Below are 23020 nucleotides of genomic sequence, written 5' to 3'. Positions count from 1 at the left end.
CCACACGTTCCAGTATCTGATCAGTAATAAAAAAAAAATTAAAAAAACACACGCTCCAGTATTTGATCAGTGATAAAAATAAAAAATAGGAAAAAAAACACACGTTCCAGTTTCTGACCAGTAAAAAAAATAAATAATTAAAAAAAACACACGCTCCAGTATCTGACCAGTAAAAATAATCGAGGGTGATACATTCTTAGGCTATGTGCACACTATGTGAGAGACCGACCCGGCTGGGTTACAGAACGGTCGGTCTCTGCAAAGATCATTCTGGCCGGTACTTAAAGTGACACTGTCACCCCCTATTTGCATTTTGACTGCTCTCCACAGGTGTAAAGGGTAAATGTTACAGCTTTCTTTACTTATTTTATATTATACCTCATGGTGCTTGTTCTGGTAAAAAGTCATTTTTATCACCTGTGGATTGGTATATGTGGGCGGGGGCCTCAGGCCCTACGTGCCACATCGCTCCGCCCCTAGTGCAACTTAGCCCCACCCCATCTATGACGTCATCACAGACTAGGCCCCACCCCCTTAACAGCCATTGGAAGGGCCAGCCTAAAGCTCTAGGCCCCACCCCATAGATTGGCACGGTTGGGGTGGGGCTAAGTGGTGCTAAGGGCTGAGCGATGTGGCACATAGGGCGCAAGGCCCCGCCCACATATACCAATCCAAGCACCATGAGGTATAATATAAAATAAGTAATGAAATCTGTTACATTTACCCTTTACACCTGTGGAGAGCAGTCACAATGCAAATAGGGGGTGACAGTGTCCCTTTAAGTACTGGCCGGATGATCTTTCCGGCCGCAGTGTTCTGATGCGGGTGCATCAGCGCGCCCGCATCAGAACTTCACACAGCCCACAATGAAGCAAGCGGCTGGAGCTGCTTGCTTCATTGTGTGAACTGACAGGCCTTTCTGCGGCCGCAATTTACAGTTCTTTGCCGCGCCATATGGCTCTGGCCGGGATCCCATAGAAGAATAGGCAGTGTTCCACCCCGTTCAAAGTACTTTTACGTAGTGTGCACATAGCCTTACACTTAAAGGAAACCAGTCGGGTAGATAATATGGAGAATACGGGAACCTTTATAACAGTACAGTAACTTGGGGCTCAGTACTGTAGCCTTTTTTGTGCCAGTCTCTAAAGAAGACCCCTTGTGGGTCGTAACGTCGCTCAATGTACTGTTTATGGAATAAAGTCTTGAACAGTAGTGGATTATAATAGGGGCGTTTTGGGTGGCAGCCCGGGGCCCTGAGCTCCTGGGGGGCCCATGACCACCCAAAAAGACTTATACTTTCAGTGGTGTACTTTCTCTCTACACTTCCGCCATGATTTGCAAAAAATCACAGTTTTTTTATGGCAATTTTGTACAAATCAGGACATCATGACATTATCTATACTGTACTATGAACACCAGGCTAGTGCCGCCATAGTTACAGTGGGGAGGGGGGCCCAGGCTTGGTGAACAGCCCGGGGCCTATGGTAAAGTTAATCCGCCCCTGGACTCTTGAAGATATTTTTAGTACATTGGATACTTATACAGGTCTAAAGGTCTCTATAACCCTTCAATAACAGTCTCCTCATACACGTGAATGTTCGGCATAACCAAACATTTATAGGTTCCCTGTGGAGAAGGGTCAGCTGGAACATAAGGGTCGGGCAGTGAAAAGCCATCATGATCAATCCCTATCCCCTCCGACATCATCTGTGGAGTCTGAGGAGACCCCCATTCACCCTATACCGACAGCTGACCCTTCAATGGTGTGAGGGTAGTACAGATAGCCATTACTTACTCGCACAGGAGCTCCAGCCTCTCTCCCTTCTGTAGTTCCAGATCTCCATTATTTATAGCAGTGTAATCATATAACGCAGCAACAAATTTCTTTTCTGTGCACAAAAGAAAGATGTCAGCCGAGCAATTCAATATTCTCTGTCAAGGGGGAAGCTTACCGTGTTCTTAATATGTGAAGTATGGGGGAGATTTATTAAACTGGTGTAAAGAAGAATTGGCCCAGTTACCCCTAGCAACCAGATTCCACCTTTTATTTTCCAAGGAATCAGTGAGGAATGTATAATGTGGAATCTGATTGGTTGCTAGGGGTAACTGAGCCAGGTCTACTTTACACCCCTTTGATACTCTCCCTATGTGCTCAAAGAAACAGCATAAACATTTCCACTATATAGATATATAACTAGAATCCCTATGAGTATATGAAGCTCTTCTCACCTTTCCCAGATATTTTGTATTGTCTGGTAATATCCTGCGGTCGTGTAGCTGGAACCTGGAATCAGGATAAGATAATCTGAGCGTCATGTATAAACCTGGTGAACACTATTCCTGTTAGATTCTAGGTGCCTAGTTCTGTCTGAGCTGCAGTTCCCAACAATGGGCTTCAGGTCTAGAGAGTTTGTAGTTTGGGCTGACGTCACAGTACCTTGCTATGGGATCCTCGCTATAGTGTCTTGCTGTAGTGTCTTTCTATGGGACCCTAGCTGTAGTGTCTTGCTATGGGATCCTTGCTGTAGTGTCTTGCTATGGGATCTTAGCTGTAGTGTCTTTCTATGGGATCCTTGCTGTAGTGTCTTGCTATGGGATCTTAGCTGTAGTGTCTTTCTATGGGATCCTTGCTGTAGTGTCTTGCTATGGGATCTTAGCTGTAGTGTCTTGCTATGGGATCCTTGCTGTAGTGTCTTGCTATGGGATCTTTGCTGTAGTGTCTTGCTATGGGACCCTTGCTATAGTGTCTTGCTATGGGATCCTTGCTGTAGTGTCTTTCTATGGGATCCTTGCTGTAGTGTCTTTCTATGGGATCTTTGCTGTAGTGTCTTTCTATGGGATCTTTGCTGTAGTGTCTTTCTATGGGATCTTTGCTGTAGTGTCTTGCTATGGGATCCTTGCTGTAGTGTCTTGCTATGGGATCCTTGCTGTAGTGTCTTGCTATGGGATCTTTGCTGTAGTGTCTTGCTATGGGATCCTTGCTGTAGTGTCTTGCTATGGGATCCTTGCTGTAGTGTCTTGCTATGGGACCCTTGCTATAGTGTCTTGCTATGGGATCCTTGCTGTAGTGTCTTTCTATGGGATCCTTGCTGTAGTGTCTTGCTATGGGATCCTTGCCATGGTGTCTTGCTATGGGGCCCTTGTGAAGCCTGATTTCTCCTTCACTTTTCTCTGCTCTCAGGTGCGACCCCAGGGCAGGACAATAAGCTAGTATTGCCCCAAGCTATTCTGGATACTTGACTTAAGGCCCTATTACATGGGCAGATGTTCCCTGCTTGCTTTTTGTGCTATTTCATGCATCAACAGCGAGCGTGTGTGGGGGTGGGGGCAGAGGGGGTGCTGCTGCGGAGGGGCTGTCTGGACGATCTTTGGAGAGAGGAGAGCGGCGGTCTGCTGCCAACGCTCCTATTACATGGAGACCGTCGCTGCACTGATCATTTTGTTTCAGCATGTTGAAAGATCACGATCAGCCGACATTGTGCAAGACAGCTAATCGTGACCTTATCAAGCCCTATTACAGCAAGCGATTATTGGCCGGAATGGTCAGTAAAGGGGTAAGTATGGTCGATAATCAATTCTTGTAATAGGACCTTTAGTGTCATATTAGATTAAGTGATTTTGAACAATTAACGATAGACGATCGCAAACAAGATGGTTTATCCCGTTAACCTGAAATCGTTCTCCATATTACACAGAATGATCATAGCTAGTTATGATCGTAACTACGATCGCTTACTCCATCTGATCCCAGCAAATGATGGAACGATGTGGAATGACACTGAACGATTAGTGATCGATTAACAATGATTTTGGTATCAGCACCAGACAAATGATCAACGATTTCTCATTGGTCTTTTGATCGTCGCCTGCATTTACACAAAACTATTATCGTTTAAATTTGAACGATAAAACGATAATTCACATGATACTCCCCCCATGCAATAGGGCCCTTAATCTCACAGGGAGATAGACTAGTGTGCTCCTCTCACCTCCATACTGTATACCAGACCACTGCTAACTTCCTCTCAGTAGAGAGTCTGGTTCAAAGATGGTTTAAGATGGTTCTCAGCTAAATTTGTGCATGTATGTTAATCCTTCCGCTCACAGCCACGCTCGATAAAATGCACTTACAGTATATTATATACAAACATATAAAATGAGGCACTGGCTGGACACCCAACCACATGCCCCACAGAAATCCCAGTGGGACACTGCATAAATACCCAGAACATCTACATATATGACTTACTATTGGTGGATGAGAGGGCTTGAAAAACTGACCAGCAGGAGAATTCAGGTTATAATGCTCATCCTTCTTCCAAGGAAGCTTCTTACTGCCAATCACCCCCATCCTAGAAGCAACAGAAACAAACCATCATGTTAGGCTATAAATGAAGAAAAGAAATAGATTTCTAATCAACTGGTGTCAGAAAGTCATTGAGTCTGACACAGTGCTCTCTGCTGCCACCTCTGTCCATGTCAGGAACTGTCCACAGCAGGAGCAAATTCCCATAGAAAACCTCTCCTGCTCTGGACAGTTCCTGACATGGACAGAGGTGGCAGCAGAGAGACTGGAAAGATTACACCACTTCTTTCAGGACTATCACCTATAGTGAGTGGCGTATCCTGTGTTATCTATTTATAGGTGTCACCTGTCATTGTAATCCTGGCTGTGATGCTAGTGAGACAGCCAAGTGAGAAGTCATCTCGACACAACAGGAAGTGTTAGTCTATTATAAAGCTTAGCGGTCAAAGTGAAAACTTTTCATCAAGTTCCTTTCAGTATGGGGGGTGATGAAGGTCATTGCAGTATTTATCTCTGGGGTTGTTTTTTTCACTATTATATACTAGCTGTATTCTGTATTGTGATTATGGTGAAACCAGATTTAGTGTACAGTTTTATCTGCTTTTTGACATCATATCCTGACATCTATAACTTTTTATTTTTCTGTCTATAGGGTGGATGTGCACAAATATGAAAAAAATGCATGTTTTATGCATATTTTATTCTGTTTGGAGTATTCCTTACTGAAGTCAGTAGGGCCTGAGCCTCCCCTGATGTCTATATAATAAATGTTAGTATTTTATAGTTAGTATATTACATGTTACCATTAGAATAGACATTACATTGGGGATGCTGTCTGTGTCACTAGCGCTGCATGCTACCCCTGATGTCTATATATTACATGTTTGTATCAGAATAGACATTACACTGGGGGGAGCTGTCTGTGTCACTAGCGCTGCAGCCTCCCTGATGTCTTTATATTACATGTTAGTATTAAAACAGATATTACATTGGAGGAGCTGTCTGTGTCACTAGCGCTGCAGCCTCCCTGATGTCTTTATATTACATGTTAGTACTAGAATAGATATTACATTGGAGGAGCTGTCTGTGTCACTAGCGCTGCAGCCTCGACTAATGTCTATATATTATATGTTAGTTTTAGAATAGACATTACACTGGGGGGAGCTTTTTGTGTCACTAGTGCTGCAGTCTCCCCCGATATCTACATATTACATGTTAGTATTAGACTAGACATTACACTGGGGGGAGCTGTCTGTGTCACTAGCACTGCAGACTCCCCTGATGTCTATATATTACATGTAAGTGTTAAAATAGACATTACACTGGAGGAGCTGTGTGTCACTAGCGCTGCAGCCTCCCTGGCTATCTATACAGTACACGTTAGTATTAGACTAGACATTACTCTGGGTGGATCTGTCTGGGTAACTAGCGCTGCAGCCTCCCCCGATGTGTATATATTACATGTTAGTATTAGACTAGACACTACACTGGGGGGAGCTGTTTGTGTCACTTACGTTGCAGACTCCCCTGATGTCTATACATTATATGTTAGTATTAGACTAGAAATTACTACCGGGGGGGGGGGGGGGGAGCTGTCAGTAGCATTGCAGGCGCACAAACTAGAAGAGAGAGTTAGGTTAACTGTCAATCGCTGCTTGCTCTGCTACACTCTGCAACTGTGGTGTATGCACCCGTGATGTTGTGTCGGAGGATTGGCCGGTCACTTGCTAGATGGCACTGTGTGACGCCAATTTGGTGGTGGTTGGCCGAGATACAGCTGGACCTTAAAATGTCACTTCGTGACCCCAGTGCCAGTGGGGCACACAGATGTGGTGGCACACCTGTTTTTATATTAGAAGGCCAGTTGTACCCTTTTCCCCTGTGGACAGTGTCCTGCCGGGCTGCTATGGGGTCCCTTGGGTTAGTGTAATCACAGATGGCCAGAGTGGTGTAGTGACCCTCCCGGACTGTCGGGACTGCCACCCACCGAAAGGGGAAATGTCCCAAGGTTGCAGTGTATACTATGTCTTTATCATAAATAAGCCTGTTTTTACTAGGAAAGTATGTGCGTGCAGCAGGTTATACGGTTGTGCCTTGACAGTAGATGTTTCTCTTGATAAAGCACTTGATAATACACTTGCTAATACTTGTAGACAAATACTTGACAATACAGCAACCAAATCTGCGATAGGAATGTAGTATAGAGTACAGTCCTGCTGATTCAGTAGCGTGTAAAGTGAAACAAAGAAGCAGAGTAGCAGAAAGGAGGATGTCGTGAGAGTCCCAACCCAAGTAGTACTGTCCTCTGCTGGGAGGTTGGAGGATGAGATAAAAGAATACTTAGAAGAAGAAGAGAATACTTGTGCCCGTGTATTGACTTGTTAGTCTTCACACCACCTTATGACCACTAGATTTGGGGGACCCGTACTAGAGGGTGACACAAGGCCCAGACCTTGTTACCTGGGATGAGCGGAATGCTGAGGGTTCCCTGCTGACAACCGAAGGGTGTAACCAATAGTAACACCCGTGGTAGGACACAACTACAGTCACAGACAGCTTCCCTAATGTCCCTAATTTTATACTAACATGCATTATAAGGGAAGCCATAAGGGGAGCCATAAGGGGAGGCTGAGTATCTGCGTGCAGCAATACTAGAGATATAAGCACCCCTGTAGTTCCCAAGACCAGCAGCGGAGCGGAGGAGCCGATGTCATCCCTTACTGCTGTCACTCAATATAAAAAAAAATAAATATATATATATATATATATATATATATATACTGTATATACATAATATATATATATGTATACACACACACGGACAAAAGCTATATTAATTCCCCTTGAGGAGAACGTTATAAAGGTGGAGGCCTGCAGGCCATTTCCACTGGGAATTCTGGGAAGAAGAAGAACATGACTGGGGATACAAGCCAAGCCAGAGCCCCCCCCCCTCCCTCCCCCAGAAGGAGAGGTTACCCATTTGTATACAGCTGTTTTAGGGTTATTGACCCTCATTATACAGAGCAGGGAGCTGGCTACATGCAGAGAGGTCGATCATCTAGTCACCAAATGGTTAATATTTTCCTCTCTACCTTGATATAGGGGTGTAGGAGAGCTACTATGCAAATCCCTTTTCTTTAAACCCCTTTAACAACCAGCACTGTTTATGTGGTGAGGTACAGGTATAGGTGTTGTTGTGACAGCTCAGCCAAAGATGGTATTGTTGTGACGCCAGTACTTGTCCAGTCCACAGGTGTGATGTTCATACCTGCTTTGTGTTGTGGCTGGCTGTGATCCCCAAATGGTCGGTGACCTGCCAGGCTTGTTTGGGTCCCTTAGGTTCTTGTCACGGTAGTCCTGAGTGGAAATTGATCCACCCGGACTATCAGTACCGCCACCCACAGAACGGGGAAAAATAACCCAAGGTGTACGGTTATAGAACAACTTTACTGTAAAGTCTTTTAGTAGTACAACACACTTCAGCAGGATAGACAAATCTTCACATAACGTTAGTGCTTAACTCGTTTGTGCTTGAGGAGGTGCTTAACCCCTTAAGGTCAAAGCCAATTTTCGTTTTTGCGCTTTTGCTTATTCCATTTTAAGTTTAAAAGTCAACAGCGCTTGCATTTTTTCACCTAGAGACGTATATGAGCACTTATTTTTTGCGAAACCAATTGTACTTTGTAATGACAGGCATTATTTTTCCATAACATATGCTGCGAAACTGGAAAAAAATCATTTGCGCTGTCAAATTGAAAAAAAAACTAATTTGTTTTGATTTCGGGGAGTTTTGCATTTACGCCGTTCGTCCCATGGTAAAACTGACTTGTTATGCATGTTCCTCAAGTCGTTACGATTACTATGATATATAACATGTATAACTTATATTGTATCTGATGGCCTGTAAAAAATTCAAACCGTTGTTAACAAATATACGTTCCTTAAAATCGCTCCATTCCCAGGCTTATAGCGCTTTTATCCTTTGGTCTATGGGGCTGTGTGAGGTGTCAGTTTTTGCGCCATGATGCGTTCTTTCTATCGGTACCTTGATTGCGCATATATGACTTTTTGATCACTTTTTATTACATTTTTTCTGGATTTGATGCGACCAAAAATGCGCAATTTTGCACTTTGGAATTTTTTTGCGCTGACGCCGTTTACCGTGCAAGATCAGGAATGTGATTAATTAATAGTTCAGGCGATTACGTGTGCGGCGATACTAAATATGTTTATTTATTTGTTTATTTATTTGTTTATATTTATAAAATGGGAAAAGGGGGGTGATTTGGACTTTTATTAGGGGAGGGGATTTTTTATTAATAAAAACACTTTTTTACTTTTTTTTTTACATGGACTAGAAGCCCCCCTGGGGGACTTGTATATACATAGCACTGATCTCTCATAGAGACCAATGCTGTGTATATACACAGAAAAGATCCATGAGATCGGTCATAGATTGCTATGGCCTGCTGCAGGCCATAGCAATCTATTGCTGAGCCGGGATCAGCGTCATTCCGACGCTGAGGCCCGGCACGGGCAGAAGAACGGATCTCCCGGAGATCCGACCCACTAGACACCAGGGATAGTGTGCATAAAGCACTTCAATGCAGCTGTCAGGTTTGACAGCTGCATTGAAGTGCTTAATTAGCCGGCGTGGCAACGGGACCCGCGTCGGCTAACAGAGGCACTGCCCGGCTGCACGTGTCAGCCGGGATCAGCACCGTTCAGAGCGGGGTCCCGGCGAGACCCCGCTCTGAACACCCCCCGCGGCACCATGACGTATCAGATACGTCATGGGTCGCTAAGGGGTTAAAGAAATAGAGTAGTAGAGAGGTAGTTGTAGCGGTGCTTGAAGAGTTGAGAGTAGAGGAGATGAGAAGAGTTGGTTAAAGGAGCCCTGATCCAATGTAGCAATGTACTGTAAGAGGTACTGTTGAGTAAGATGTTTACTTGTACCTGTGTTTAGACTTTAGTCTGACCACCTTCTGCCCTACAGTGTCGAGTTACCCTTCCTATTAGGGTGATACAAGCCCCAGTCGTGTTTTCTGGGTGAAGCTAAGTTCCTGGGTGTGTCCCAGTTACCTGCACTGCGATATAGGATACGTAGACCTTCCTTGGTAGCTTTGTCCTATCCAGGCTAGTTCCTCTTGTGTTTCAGGATACTGCCCTGCACCTTTTATACTGGTTCACAGCGTGGGTTAGGGTGGTCCTGCACTCCTCTCACTTTTTAGTGTTTAGCACTGCATAGTAGATAAAGTAGTATAGTAGTAAAAGAACTGGTTGTCTCTAGCTGCATCTGAACATAGTCTTGTCTTAGACTAGACTGCACTGCTCACTTCCCTCAACACGGAGCTAACTAACTCCACCTACAGGGGTGAATGTGTGTTGAGAGCAGGGATAGGTAGAAGAAGAGAAAGCCCCTCCTATAGGTTGGCACAGAACACATGGTATATATAAAACATTAACCCATCAAGAAGCTTTTTGAGAGGTGCACAGGAGACAAAAACACCCGTGGTGGGATACCACATTTATCTATGGCTTATCTGCCTAGGAAGGGGTTAATTCCAGTTCTCTCTGGAAGCTTCAACATGACGCTTTACACTTCTCTACACGGTTTATGTGGTTGTACTTGCTATGTGACTATATTTAAGCTATTTATCTATAAGATCAGCATGAGAACGGTCTGACCACAGAGCTCTTCATCATCTTTATTGTCATCCTGTAGGGGCTCGTTCCCTAATCTCCTAACTAAATGCTATATGTGTACTTTCAGTCTGTAAAATTTTATTGAGCCTTGTAATATGTGTAAACAGGGTCTGCTCCCTCTGCTATAGCCAACACAGTCCCCCCAATACAAATTATACATTAAAGAGGCACGGACTTGGGGGAGAGGAGGGGGATGTAGCTGCACAATATCTCTCTTTCTCTTTTATTAGTTGCTGTGATGATGAGGTGGCAGCATAAAGCTATTACCTGTACAGTTCTTTGTATGGCACCACACTGTACAGACAATGAAAATGTGATTCATCACCTTCATCACTATACTGAAACTGTTTACATGCATGTGGATCAGTAGGGCATAATAGTTAGTAACATAATTTAAAATGTTAAAAGAAGATGGCAGCTAAAATTGTTTAGAAAAAGCACAGCTTTCTTCCAAAAACAGCACCACCCCTGTCCTCAGGTTGTGTGTGGTATTACAACTCTCTCCATTCACATGGAGGAGCATGTGACCATGCCCCGCCCCCAGTGTCCACCACTGAGCTTGACACTGGGGGCGGGGCATGGTCACATGCTCCTCCATGTCGGCCATCCTATAGAAGAACATGCAGTGTAGCTATGCGTACGGCCGTACTTTTACGCTGTGTAAACATAGCCTAATACTGTACACAAAATAATTTCACTATAAAGTGGCCAACCCCTTTAACTGTGTTCATCCTGATCTTCCTTGTACATGAATGCTCTTCTGGTGGGGAGCTATATAATACCAGGAGCATCCAGCTGATACATAGGATGCTCCATGAAGATTTAGAGCTTAGACACCATAGTGGGCACCATAACGGCTCTCTCCCACCTGAAATCTAGGAGGCCATGCCTGATATCTGGATGTTATATTTGCTATCATTATTATAAGGTTTTCATGGCGATGAATATCTCAGCAACATTGCTAAAGATAACATGTGATATACCCAGAAGCCTATAGCATGTAAGGCATGGAGCCCAGTCACACACATCAGGCTGCTCTATTTACAGCCATTTCATGTCACATTTCCTGATAAACGTTGTGGACAGGAAGCCAATCTATTTTTGCTGCGCTGGTTACGCTTTCAAGTGGCCGCAGGTTCTGCCGATGCTCTAGATATGCAAATAGCGGATAATAACAAGAGGCAAATCAAACATTGAGGACTCAATGGAGGTCGGGGATCCGGCCTTCCAGCAATGGCTGTCCAAGCATATGGAGCCGGTATGGAAGCACAGAGAGTGGCACACCATGTGCCGCCATATGGTGCCTCTGCATAATGTGCCAAGGATGATGGGAATGGGAGGTGGCACTTTACATGTATCATTACCAAGCATGTAATGTACCCTGAGACTTTCAGCTGCTATCTTATTCCCTTTAGGACTGGGCTAATTTTTGTTTTTGTGGTTTGAATTTTTTCACCTACAGACCCACATGAGCCTTTATTTTTTGCGCCACTAATTGTACTTTACAATGGTAGACTTAATTTTTCATAGAGTACGGTGCCAAACCAGAAAAAAATATTTGTGCAGTGAAATAAAAAAAAAAAAAAGGAATTTGTTTTCATTTTGGGGGGGTTTAGTATTTACGCCAGTCTTTCTATAGTAAAACTTACATGTTTTATATGTTCCTCAAGTCGGTACGATTACAACGATATGTAATTTATGTGACTTTTTTATTTTATCTGACAGCTTTTTTTAAAATGAAAACCTTTCGAAAAGTGGGCTGTGTGAGGTGTCATTTTTTGCGCCATGTGTACTTTCTATCGGTACCTTACTTGCGTTAATGCTACTTTTTGATCCCTTTTTTACAATTTTTCTGGATTTGATGTGACAAAATGCACAATTTAGCACTTTGGCAGGTTTTTGCGCTTACACTGTTTACCGTGCAAGATCCGGAATGTAATAATTTAATAGTTCGGGCAATTACGCAAGCGGCAATACCAAATATATTTGTTTATTTATTTATTTTATTTTATTTATAAAATGGGAAAAGGGGATTTTTTTATTAATAAAAACACTTGTTTTTTTTTAACAATATACCTTAACTTTTAGTACCCCTGGGGGACTTTCAGTATTACTGCAGTGATCTCCCATAGAGATCAGATCATTGCTGTTTTAGGCTATGTTCACACAACGTTTTTTTTCAGCTCCATTTAAAATTACGTCCGTTATTTTGAGTCTAAAATAACGGACGTTTTTTGAAGCCTGGCATCCCCTTAATGCAATGACGGGTGTTTTCACATTATTTTAGTTTGGGATTACTAATTGGCCTTTGGTTGTGGCTTAATTGAAAAATCCATTGAATTTAATAGTAAATTTAATAGTAAAAACGGAGAAAGAACGGTGACAAAAGAAGAACTGTGTGTGAACAACTAATACAAAACGTCTGCTATTTGCAAAAAACGTCCGAAAATAATGTTCATGTTCATTATTTTGACGTCCGCAGCAAAAACATCCGTTTTTCAATGCATTGTGTGCATAGGACGTCTGTCTTCCCATTGACTTCAATGCAATTGCATTGAAGTCAGTTAAATTGCTGCAAAAACTGACGTTTTTTTAAATAGCGAAATCGGACGTTTTTTTTCTCCATTTTTGACGTTGTGTGAACATAGCCTTGGCAGCTGCATTTAAATGTATAATTAGCGGGCACGGCGATTGGACTGCGCCCGCTAATAGCTGCATTCCCGGGCTACACACAGCACCAGGGATCAGGGTGGTTCAGAGCGGGGTCACCCCCCTCCCGCATCAATGTACTGACTGATGTGGGAGGGGGTTAATCTAGCACTCACCGCTAATGACCGACAGTAATCACACTGATGTCAGTCATTTAAAGGCTATGTTCACACGTCTTTTATTTTGAGGCATAGCCTGGCTGTACATTATTCTAGTTTGGAATTACTAATTGGCCTTTGGGTGCAGCTTAACTGAAAAGTCCATTGAATTTAATAGTAAAAATGAAGAAAGAACGGTGGAAAAAGAAAAACTGTGTGTGCACAACTAATAAAAATGCTCATGTTCATTATTTTGACTCCAGGGTAAAAACGTCCGTTATTCAATACATTGTGTCCATTGGATGTCCGTCTTCCCATTGACTTAAGTGCATTGCCGTTGCAGTCAGTTAAATTGCGGCAAAAACGGACGTTATTTTAAATATCAAAATGTGTAAATGGACCCTGAGGAGAGCTCATTAGTCAGTCAGTCTTCTGCATCAGATAGGATGTTTTCTTGCCTTTTTTTAATCACCTCTTTGACAGCTAAAATAAAACTAGAGATCAGTTTTTAGGACATGCAAGCAAGGAAAGTTAAGAGATGAATAAACACTAGTGATAAGTTTTAGTTGTAAGTTCCTGCATCACTTTACCATTTTTGAGAGTAGTTACTTTACAGGCATTTTTAAAAATCTTATATGCACAGTTTTATTTAGTGCTTTTGGCTATATTTTTTGCATGGTGGGGAGGGTCTACAGTTAAATCTGCAGCCTAAAAAATAACTGTTTTCAGATTTTCACAGCCATAAAATTAAACCAATAAATTCTGTGTATGTCTCTTTAAAGAGGATGTACCATCAGGTACATCCTCTTTAATTTGACCCACGGATAGATCGGGAATTCCCTCCCTTCTATGACGTAGCTCCCTTAGAATCAATGGAGCTGCGTCATAGAGGGAAGGGAATTCCCTCCCACTGGGGGCGGGCCGGCCCGCCTCCTGTGCTTCAGCACCAGCATTGAATGGCGTCGTACACAGGAACCAGGCTGTGGTTCAAAAAAACGGACCGCGGCACCGGCTTCCCCGTGACGGTGACACCGGCTTCCATGGGTAAGATTACAGAGGATGTACCTGATGGTACATCCTCTTTAAGAAACTGTAGGGCTATGTTCCCAGATCGTTTTTTTTTTTTTTTTTTTTTTGGACCGTTTGACATATAGATGCCACACACACTCTCACACACACTTAGCCCTACCACTCACAGGAGGGTTTAGATATAGCCCCTGTAGGAGGAGTTAACCTGGTGGAGGAAGTGAGTGCAGTCTTAGACTAGTTTCCAGTGATAGAGGACACATAAAACCAGTTCCTGCTGAAGTTAAGCCAGGGCCTGGCTCTGGCCAGGACCCCTGACAAAGACCAGAAAGGAGTCTCAGTCTAGTTTCCAGAGGGGATAGATGTGTGAGAGGCTAGCTCCTAGAAAGACTTTTTTTGTACAAGCAGTTACTACAGCTATGCAATGCTAACCTATCTTAAGGGGAGAGAAGCCACTTAGGATCACTCTAGCCCTCCTAGCCCTCCCCAGGAACCACTCTAAAGAGTTCAGGGCATTCTCCTTAAAGCAAGAGGAATTGACCCCAGTAGGACAAAGCTACCATAAGTAAAGGTCTAGGTATCCTACTGTGCAGCGCAAGACATTGGAAGTCTGCTACACCCAGAAAACTGATGACTGGGGCTCGTGCTACCTGTCTAGGACGGGTTCTATGCTACTAGGGGGCAAAGGACGGTCAGTTTATACTTGAGTACGAGTATCTGTATTGAGGGTACTGTTCCCTGGCAATTCCGTTCAGTAAATGTTCTATATTTATGTTGTATGTTTTATGTTCTATTTTTGTACTAGACGCACAGGACTCTGTCTCTTATATCCGCACCTGCACCCACACACACCACTGTTTACCTTGGGTTATTTTTTTCCCCTTCTCTGTGGGTGGCGCTACCGACATCCCTGGTGGGTCTACTACCACCCCAGTTTGCCGTGACAAGTGCCCAAGGAACATGCAACAAGCCCAGAGATTAACGACCATTTGGGGACATAAACTGGGAACAAAACAGGTACCAACATCACACCTGTGTACTGTTACAATGCTGGTGTCACGACAAACATCAACACTACTGGCTGAGAACCACACATTGACCTCAGAAATTGCTCCAATCTCGTCAGTTTCATCAGTGTCAGCACCATGAATGTGTAGCTTTGTACATTTTGTAGTGGCCACACTGTGTTACTGCAGCTTAACTCTGATTCACTCCAGCTGATACCACCCATCTGATCCTGATCACCTATCCTAAGGTCATGGAAAGTACTTTTAATGAGAACCTGTCATCATGAAAATGCCATGTAATTTATCAGCATCATATTATAGAGCAGGAAGAGCTGAGCATATATCTCAATCACAATTGCAGCTGCACAGTCTTCTCTATCCCCTCCCTGCACTCATCTCTATGATTATAGAGAGAAATTTTTGGTCATACAGTTACAGCTGCACAGTCCTCTCTATCCCCTTCCCGCACTCATCTCTATGATCATAGAGAGAAATATTTGGTCATACAGTTACAGCTGCACAGTCCTCTCTATCCCCTTCCCGCACTCATCTCTATGATCATAGAGAGAACCGTGGAGTCATACAGTTACAGCTGCACAGTCCGATCTATCCCTTCCCTGCACTCATCTCTATGGTCATAGAGAGAACTGTGTGGCCATACAAAGTTCTAGTACAACTATTCTATCTATAATGGTGGGGAGCACACCTAATAATCGCCTCCCACACCGGTAGGATGTACATCACTTACATATGTTGCGTAAGACGAGTGGCATACGTGATTTGTTTCTCGGTATGATAGATATTATCATATTTTCACATTACAGAAAATAATACGCCCCATGGAATAACCTCAGTTTTGACATTTCATTTTCTCATGCGCATCGGAAACCAACCCACCTACCCAAAAATAGACCACATTAATAAAACTAAAGGAAATTTCCAAATTTTAAAATGACAAGGAATGCTATTTGGGGCAAAACATTGACAATTTGGGAAGAGGAAGGGACAACTATCTAATCCTGCACAATGATCACATTTTTAGACTTGTTTTGGGTATGAAGGAAAATGGAGAATAGCTCATGAACATATAGGCAAAATATCATATATTATAAAGAGTCTCACCATCACCATATGAACATACATATTATAGTGTAAACATAATAGTACCATAAAACATACATAGCTCTATTTTTCATTGCCCCTGTTAGCCAGAATCCTACTCCACACTGACGAGGGGCCACTACCCCGAAACAGCTGTATGTGGATGGATGCCTGCCTTGGTAAACCCTTGTCATGTCGCAATACTCGTCACAGAGTTAGACTTTGATGCAAAAGGGGCCTTCCTGGTATTTCCATATTTATGTTCCAAAACTCGCAACCGAGTGGGACTTAAGGGGCTACGTATCAGGGTGGTTTGGTGATCTCCCCACTGGGACGAAAACCACATAATCAGGGAGCTAAACTTATGCAATATTCAAATCATGGGATGCCACCTCTGTTTACTAAAAAGTCACCAATATACACTCAAGAATAGAGTAAACAAAAAATGGGTGCACCCACCAAAATATGATTTTTTTGCACTCAAGCATGGTATTCTGTACTTTGTAGGAATCATGGGTGTATAAATCTTTTTTGCATGTGCACTTTATAGAAGGCATTTGAGGATGTGTAATATATGTCTTGAATAATTATTTAACACATGTCACCTGCATTTTGACCCTAGAACAGCATAGGAGTAGCTCTCTGGTTTGGAAGTGAGCTTATTTTGTCCACTTCTGTGTTTATTGTGCCCCTTTTGGGCTTTATTGAGTGTTTTTAGATGTTTTTCGTCCAGCTTTTTTGTTTGTTCTTTTTGATATTTGTGTATAATGAGTTATAACAAATAAAGAATATATGTTTCTCCCCACTGGGAGTCACCCCCTTGGCAATAGGCTTTTCTCCCCTGGAGAGATATCTGGCTATTCCTGTGTTTTGAGACTCGTAACTGAGGTTCCACAGACCCCTCTTTTGCATATTTAAATTTATAGGGGGCAATGTATCAAAGGAGACTATTCAGTGAGTACTCCATTTGATTTTTTTGTTGCTGGTCTCCCTGAGCTCAGGGATTGCTATGTTTTGTTGGTCTATTTTTATTGCCCCTGTTAGCCAGAATCCTACTCCACACTGACGAGGGGAAACTACCCCGAAACAGCTGTCTGTGGATGGATGGATGCCTGCCTTGGTAAACCCTTGTCATGTCGCAATACTCGCCACAGAGTTAGACTTTGACGCAAAAGGGGCCACCCTGGTATTTCCCTATTTATTTTCCAATACTCGCAACAGAGTGGCAATTAAGGGGCTATGTATCAGGGTGGTTCGGTGATCTCCCCACTGGGAGCAATAGGCTTTCCTCCCCTGGAGAGATATCTGGCTATTCTTGTGTTTTGAGACCTGTAACTGAGGCTCCACAGACCCCTCTTTTGCATATTTAAATTTATAGGGGGTAATGTATCAATGGAGACTCTTCAGTGAGTAATCCATTAGATTTTTTGTCACTGGTCTCCCTGAGCTCAGCGATCACTATTAAAGGGGTATTTCAATTAGTATTTGACAGTATAATTAGTATAATGACAGGCTGCACCAATCGCGATGCAGCCAGTCATTAACCCCTTAAATGCTGCAATCGCAGCGCAATCGAGGCGTTTAAGTGTAAGTGACAGAAGCAGCTTCTGTCACTTACCGATCGGGATCCCTGCAGTGTGACTGCGGGGGTCCTGATAGTTTTAACGGACCGTCTCTTACCATCCTCCGTGTGGTCCGATCTGCAATCTGCTCATTGAGTCTGCCACAGGTAGGCTCAATGAGCAGAGTGCCTATTACACTGATCAGTGCTATGCCTATGGCATAGCATTGTACAGTGTAGGCAATCGGATGATTGCATGTAAAGGTCCCCCAAGGGGACTTAAAGTGTGTAAAAAAAAAAAGGAAAATTTTTTTAAAAAATACCCCAAAGCCCCTCCCTCAATAAAAATTAAAATCACCGCCCTATCCCATAATATAAATAAAACATATAAAAATAAATAAACATATAATATACCGTAGCGTGTGTAATTGCCCTAATAAAATATAACAATCGCCATCCTGCACGGTGAACGGCGTAAAAGAAAAGAGGGCAAAAAGTTCCAGGATTACAGATTTTTTGTTACATTATATATAAAAAAAATTAATAAAAAGTGATCAAAACATCCAATCTACACAAAGATGGTATTAATAAAAACTAAAGATCATGACGGAAAAAAATGACACCCCATACAGCCCCATAGGTGAAAAAATAAAACCGTTATAAGAGTCACAATAGGCCCATTTTATTAATAATTAATTGCAAAAAAAAAGGATTTGATAAAAAAAATATATAGAACATTAGAGAATCTGTGTAACCTGCATATTGTTGTGTTCGGACTGACCTATAGAGTAATAGTATCATGTCGCTGTTACCATATAGTGCATTACACAGACACAGGAACCCCCCAAACGTTACCATATTGCATTCTTTTTTCCAATTTCACCTATTTATATTTTCATAAATAATATATTTGGGGTTCCATCATACATGTTATGGTAGAATGAAAGACACCATTACAAAGTACAACTATTCCTGAAAAAAAAGAAAAGAAAACTGAAAGTGCAAGTGTTTATAAAAACATAAAAATGAAAATTGTCACGGTCCACTGGGTCATTTTGGGCAACAGAAGACCTTTGACTTTGGAACTAGCATTGAGGAGAAAAGCTGAACTGCCGTCCTTGGGAATGATGAAAAAGGGTCTATGTCTATATCCATGTATTCCACGACTCACTAGGGCAGCATCCAACTTATGCAGCCACAGGAAGACAAATGCCGAGTTTTAGGGTCCGGAGAATGTTGCAGAACACAAACAATTCGGCATCTCCGCTCAGCACTATTTGAAACTAATCACTTGCCACTGCGGCCTCTCTTTATTTGGGAGGTCAGAAGTAACTTTTTAGACCTGAAGTTGTCCATATACCTTATACTAAAGGCATCTATACACCTTATACTAAAATTTGCCCAAATAGTCTAAGTTGTATGGTGGCCTCCCAACTCTCCACTGGCAGATGATGTTGGTGGACATGGGTCATGGTCGGGCATGATGGGTTTTTAACCCTTGACCCTATTGTTCTTAAAGGGATAAACTAGTACCAGGATAGTCTGGCAGCAACTTCCCCTCTCCCCATAGAGAATATATGAATGTTTGGCCATGCCGATCAATGAGGAGGACGGGGAAGATAATTGTCAGCTGACAAGTTAATGAAAATGTATGGACTTCTTTATTGACAATGTGTCCTATGAACGATGTTAAGAACAAAGATGATTATAATAATGGTGGATGTGAACACATTCTACATCTCCCTTGGGCGATCCCAGGAAACCCATTCCCACACTTGTTTAGAATGGGGTGCCGCTCCTGTCACAGACACGACGGTAGAGGCGCTTGGTTAGAATTTTCTTTTAAATTATATTGTATTTCACTGTGTTTCAGATAAGATAAAACAAATAAATGGGGAAAAAAAAAAAAAAAATTACCAAACACTCTTCCATGGATAATATAATATAATTATATAATATTATAATTATAATATAAAACAAAAGTAATAATAAAAATCTGTATTATAAAAAAAAACATACATTTTATTAATCTAAAAAACTAAAGGGGGACTGTAAAGGGGGACTCTGACTTAAATTAACTCATTCCTTATCCACAAGATGGGATATAAGTGTGAGATTGCAGGGATCCTCGTTTCTGAACTGAGTGTCGACTCCATTATTTTAAATAGAGTGTCGGACCCATAAAATCTCACACTTATCCCCTGCCCTTTAAGTCGGCATACCTCTTTAATAACACTACCCCCTGCCTATACACAGCCGCATAGACACTATCCTTGTAGATCCTATATTTTTGTTCATGTGACATTATTGCTACGAAAAAAAAATCTCACAATTTTATCAAAATATTTTCCTTAAAATTTATTTGCACAAATTTTTTTTTATAGTCCCAAGAATTTTATTTTTTAAAACCTTTTAAAGAAAACCTTTCAATCATCTCAATGGTCCTGCTCCATTTCCCTGGACCCTAAACACAACAGAACTTTTACACCCTATTAAAAGTTTTCTAAAGAAATCACTTACCTGGTTACTTAAACAAGTCCATAGAGAAGCCCAGTGATGTGGAGGGAGCTGCAGTGAGTGTATCCGCCACTGGTGGCTCAGCACTGGGGTCTCACTCAAGGACTGTCACTTACAATAAGACCCGTCCCCTGCTTCCTGTCTGTTATGATAAATTTGCTCGGTTGCCGCTGACGTTCTCAAATACCAAAAATAGCACCCAAGGGTGTCGCTGGTTCTCTGCGCTGCCACTTTATTATCTGCCGTCAGTAACTGAACGTATATTATTTTTAGCCCCCCTGTAACTGTACGTAATAAAATAAAGAGGAAACATCTGACGACGGCAGCGAAAGGAGAGGTGTCACTACCAGACGGCAAAATATTATTTTACAGAATAGGGAAACGTCTACAGGTTTCAGATCTAGAATTTTATTTTTAACCTTCCGCTGCTATGTGAGACAGTCCTGAACCTTTACTCATAATGTCAGCGATCATTTAGAGGGGGGGGTATTACCCTGCACTGATCCAGAGTTACATCCTGTATTATACTCCAGAGCTGCACTCACTATTCTGCTGGCGGGGTCACTGTGCACATACATTACATTACTTATCATGTACTTATCCTGAGTTACATCCTGTATTATACTCCAGAGCTGCACTCACTATTCTGCTGGTGGGGTCACTGTGTACATACATTACATTACTAATCCTGTACTGATCCTGAGTTACATCCTGTATTATACCCCAGAGCTGCACTCACTATTCTGCTGGTGGGGAAACTGTGTACATACATTACATAACTTATCCTGTACTGATCCTGAGTTACATCCTGTAGATCTTTTATTTAGAAATATAAAACATAACAACAAAACCTACAATATAAATAACATAACCGTACAATATGTAAAAGTCCATAAAAGTATTGGCTGGCCCAGCCTCACACTCCCCGAACGCACCGCTGTATTATCCCCCACACGTGCAAACTAGATTTCCTAAAAACACCACAATAATAACAATCAAAACTCATAATTTAACTAACAATAACTAACATTACTATACCCTACACCAGGGGTTTGGAACCTTTTCCATGTCGAGGGCCGGTCGGGCATTAATAAAATCATTTGAGGGCCGCATACTGTGCGTGGCAGCTAGTAGCGTGGGATTGCAGCACGCAGGGCAAGGCAAAATATTGTTCCCCTGCTATTGTAGTTAACCCCCAGTGATGCCCCTTGTAGTCTAGTTATCCCCCCAAAGATGCCCCTGGTAGTCTAGTTAACCCCCCCCCCCCAGTGATGCCCCTGGTAGCCTAGTTAACTCCCCCAGTCATGTCCCTGGTAGTCTAGTTAACCCCCTCAGTCATGTCCCTGGTAGTCTAGTTAACCCCCCTAGTCATGTCCCTGGTAGCCTAGTTAACCCTTCCCCCCCAGTGCCTCTCCCAAATAAAAAAAAGAAACAACATCCCACTCACCTTTCCTCTGCTCCCATGCTGCCCAGGTCTTCTCTTCCCTCTAGCCTGTGCCCATCTTCTCCTGCAGGCGCTGCGCAATGAAATGACGTCATCGCGCGCGGCCTGAAGGAGAAGAAAGATGTGCGCCGCTCTGCTGGGGAAGGGGTGGGCACTCACAGCATCCTCCTGTGTCTGGCAGCCGTCACAGACACAGGAAGATGCTCTGAATGGCGGCCCCTGCCCCACCAGAGCGGCGCGCACATCACAGGGGAGCCGCGCACCGCATCGGGAGGCCGGATGCGGGCCGGAGGTTCCCCACCGCTGCTCTACACTAACCCCCTGGTCCGGTTGCATTCCACACAAAAAAAATAAATAAAAAAATGCACAAATAAATAAATACATAAATGAATACATACATAGATCCCTACACCGAACACAAAAACATTTATATATGTATATATATATATATATATATATATATATATATATATATATATATTTTATTTATTTTTTTTTACATTACTTTAAGCGCTGCGGAATCTGTTGGCGCTATACAAATAAATATTATTATTATTATCCTGAGTTACGTAGAGACACATTCCATACATGAAGGTACGCACACCACATGTAATTTTATGTTCTACTTAATACTTTCCTAGTACAGCATATACAACACCCCAAATCTCAGTTTCCTAGACCCATGTCAGTATGACTTGTGCAGAGTACCAGTATGGACTGTACTTTAATCTACAGAACTCATTGACTAAATTGATTGCTAGGATTATTTTACATCTTTAAACATTTTGAAGGTTTTCTCCTTGTTTCTTACCCTTTTGTTAGTAGTTCCGCCTCTAGGTGAGGATGTTGGGGGTTGTGGTTGCAGGCATAGCGCTCAACGTTTCCAAAATATATATTGCTATGAATTTATTGACGTGGATTAGACATATTAGTCTGAGGGTTCGTGGCCGGGAACGGACTGAGATGACTGATATGAGGTTGAATAGACATTGTAGACACGCCACAAGGTGCTGAGATCACAGCCTGCACACCAGGGGCCAGCTCTGAACAGCTGAAGTGGACATATTGTCACATGTATGAGGACAATCAATGACGGCCATAAATATACACTCTTATGACATCATAACTAGAACTAATTGTGATGTCACAGACGTTTACCTTACATTAAATGATAACTAGAGTTTCTAATGGCTTCCCTCCATATTTGTAAATCCCTTTTTTTAAACTAAAAACCACTAATTACTAGTGATGAGCGAATAGTATTCGGTTGAATAGCTATTCGATAGAATAGTACGCTATTCGTGCTATTCGATTGCATTCGAATATTCGAACAATCACACAGTAAAAATTCGATTCGCCCTCCCACATCCCCTAAAGCTTTTTTTCCAGCCAATAAACAGGCACAGAGACAGGCACTAGAAATAGGCAGGACTTAAAAAAAACCTCTAACTGTGATTGGCTGGCTAAACCATGTGACCTCCTGAATATATGAATAGTGATTTGAGATTTGTGTCACTTGCTGGTTGGAGCTAGAGAGGGACAGAC

General features: G+C 42.4%; 1 protein-coding gene across 1 annotated transcript in view; it reads right to left on the bottom strand.

Annotated features, from left to right (window-relative positions):
- BLK (BLK proto-oncogene, Src family tyrosine kinase) overlaps positions 1 to 20118 on the bottom strand; it is a 39464-nt gene extending 19346 nt beyond the window's left edge. Inside the window, exons 1-4 of the mRNA XM_069973991.1 lie at positions 20035 to 20118; positions 4250 to 4352; positions 2230 to 2284; positions 1796 to 1889 (exon numbers count right to left, since the gene is read on the bottom strand). Of these exons, the coding sequence (XP_069830092.1) occupies positions 1796 to 1889; positions 2230 to 2284; positions 4250 to 4351 (251 nt within the window). The 5' untranslated portion in view covers position 4352; positions 20035 to 20118. The remainder of the gene's footprint in view (positions 1 to 1795; positions 1890 to 2229; positions 2285 to 4249; positions 4353 to 20034) is intronic.
- Positions 20119 to 23020: the final 2902 nt, after the last annotated feature.

The sequence above is a fragment of the Dendropsophus ebraccatus genome, chromosome 6 (genome assembly GCF_027789765.1).
Source record: "Dendropsophus ebraccatus isolate aDenEbr1 chromosome 6, aDenEbr1.pat, whole genome shotgun sequence".
NCBI classification, from domain to species: domain Eukaryota; kingdom Metazoa; phylum Chordata; class Amphibia; order Anura; family Hylidae; genus Dendropsophus; species Dendropsophus ebraccatus.
The sequence above is the reverse complement of the archived record's forward strand: the minus strand, read 5'-3'. Positions and strand labels throughout refer to the sequence as shown.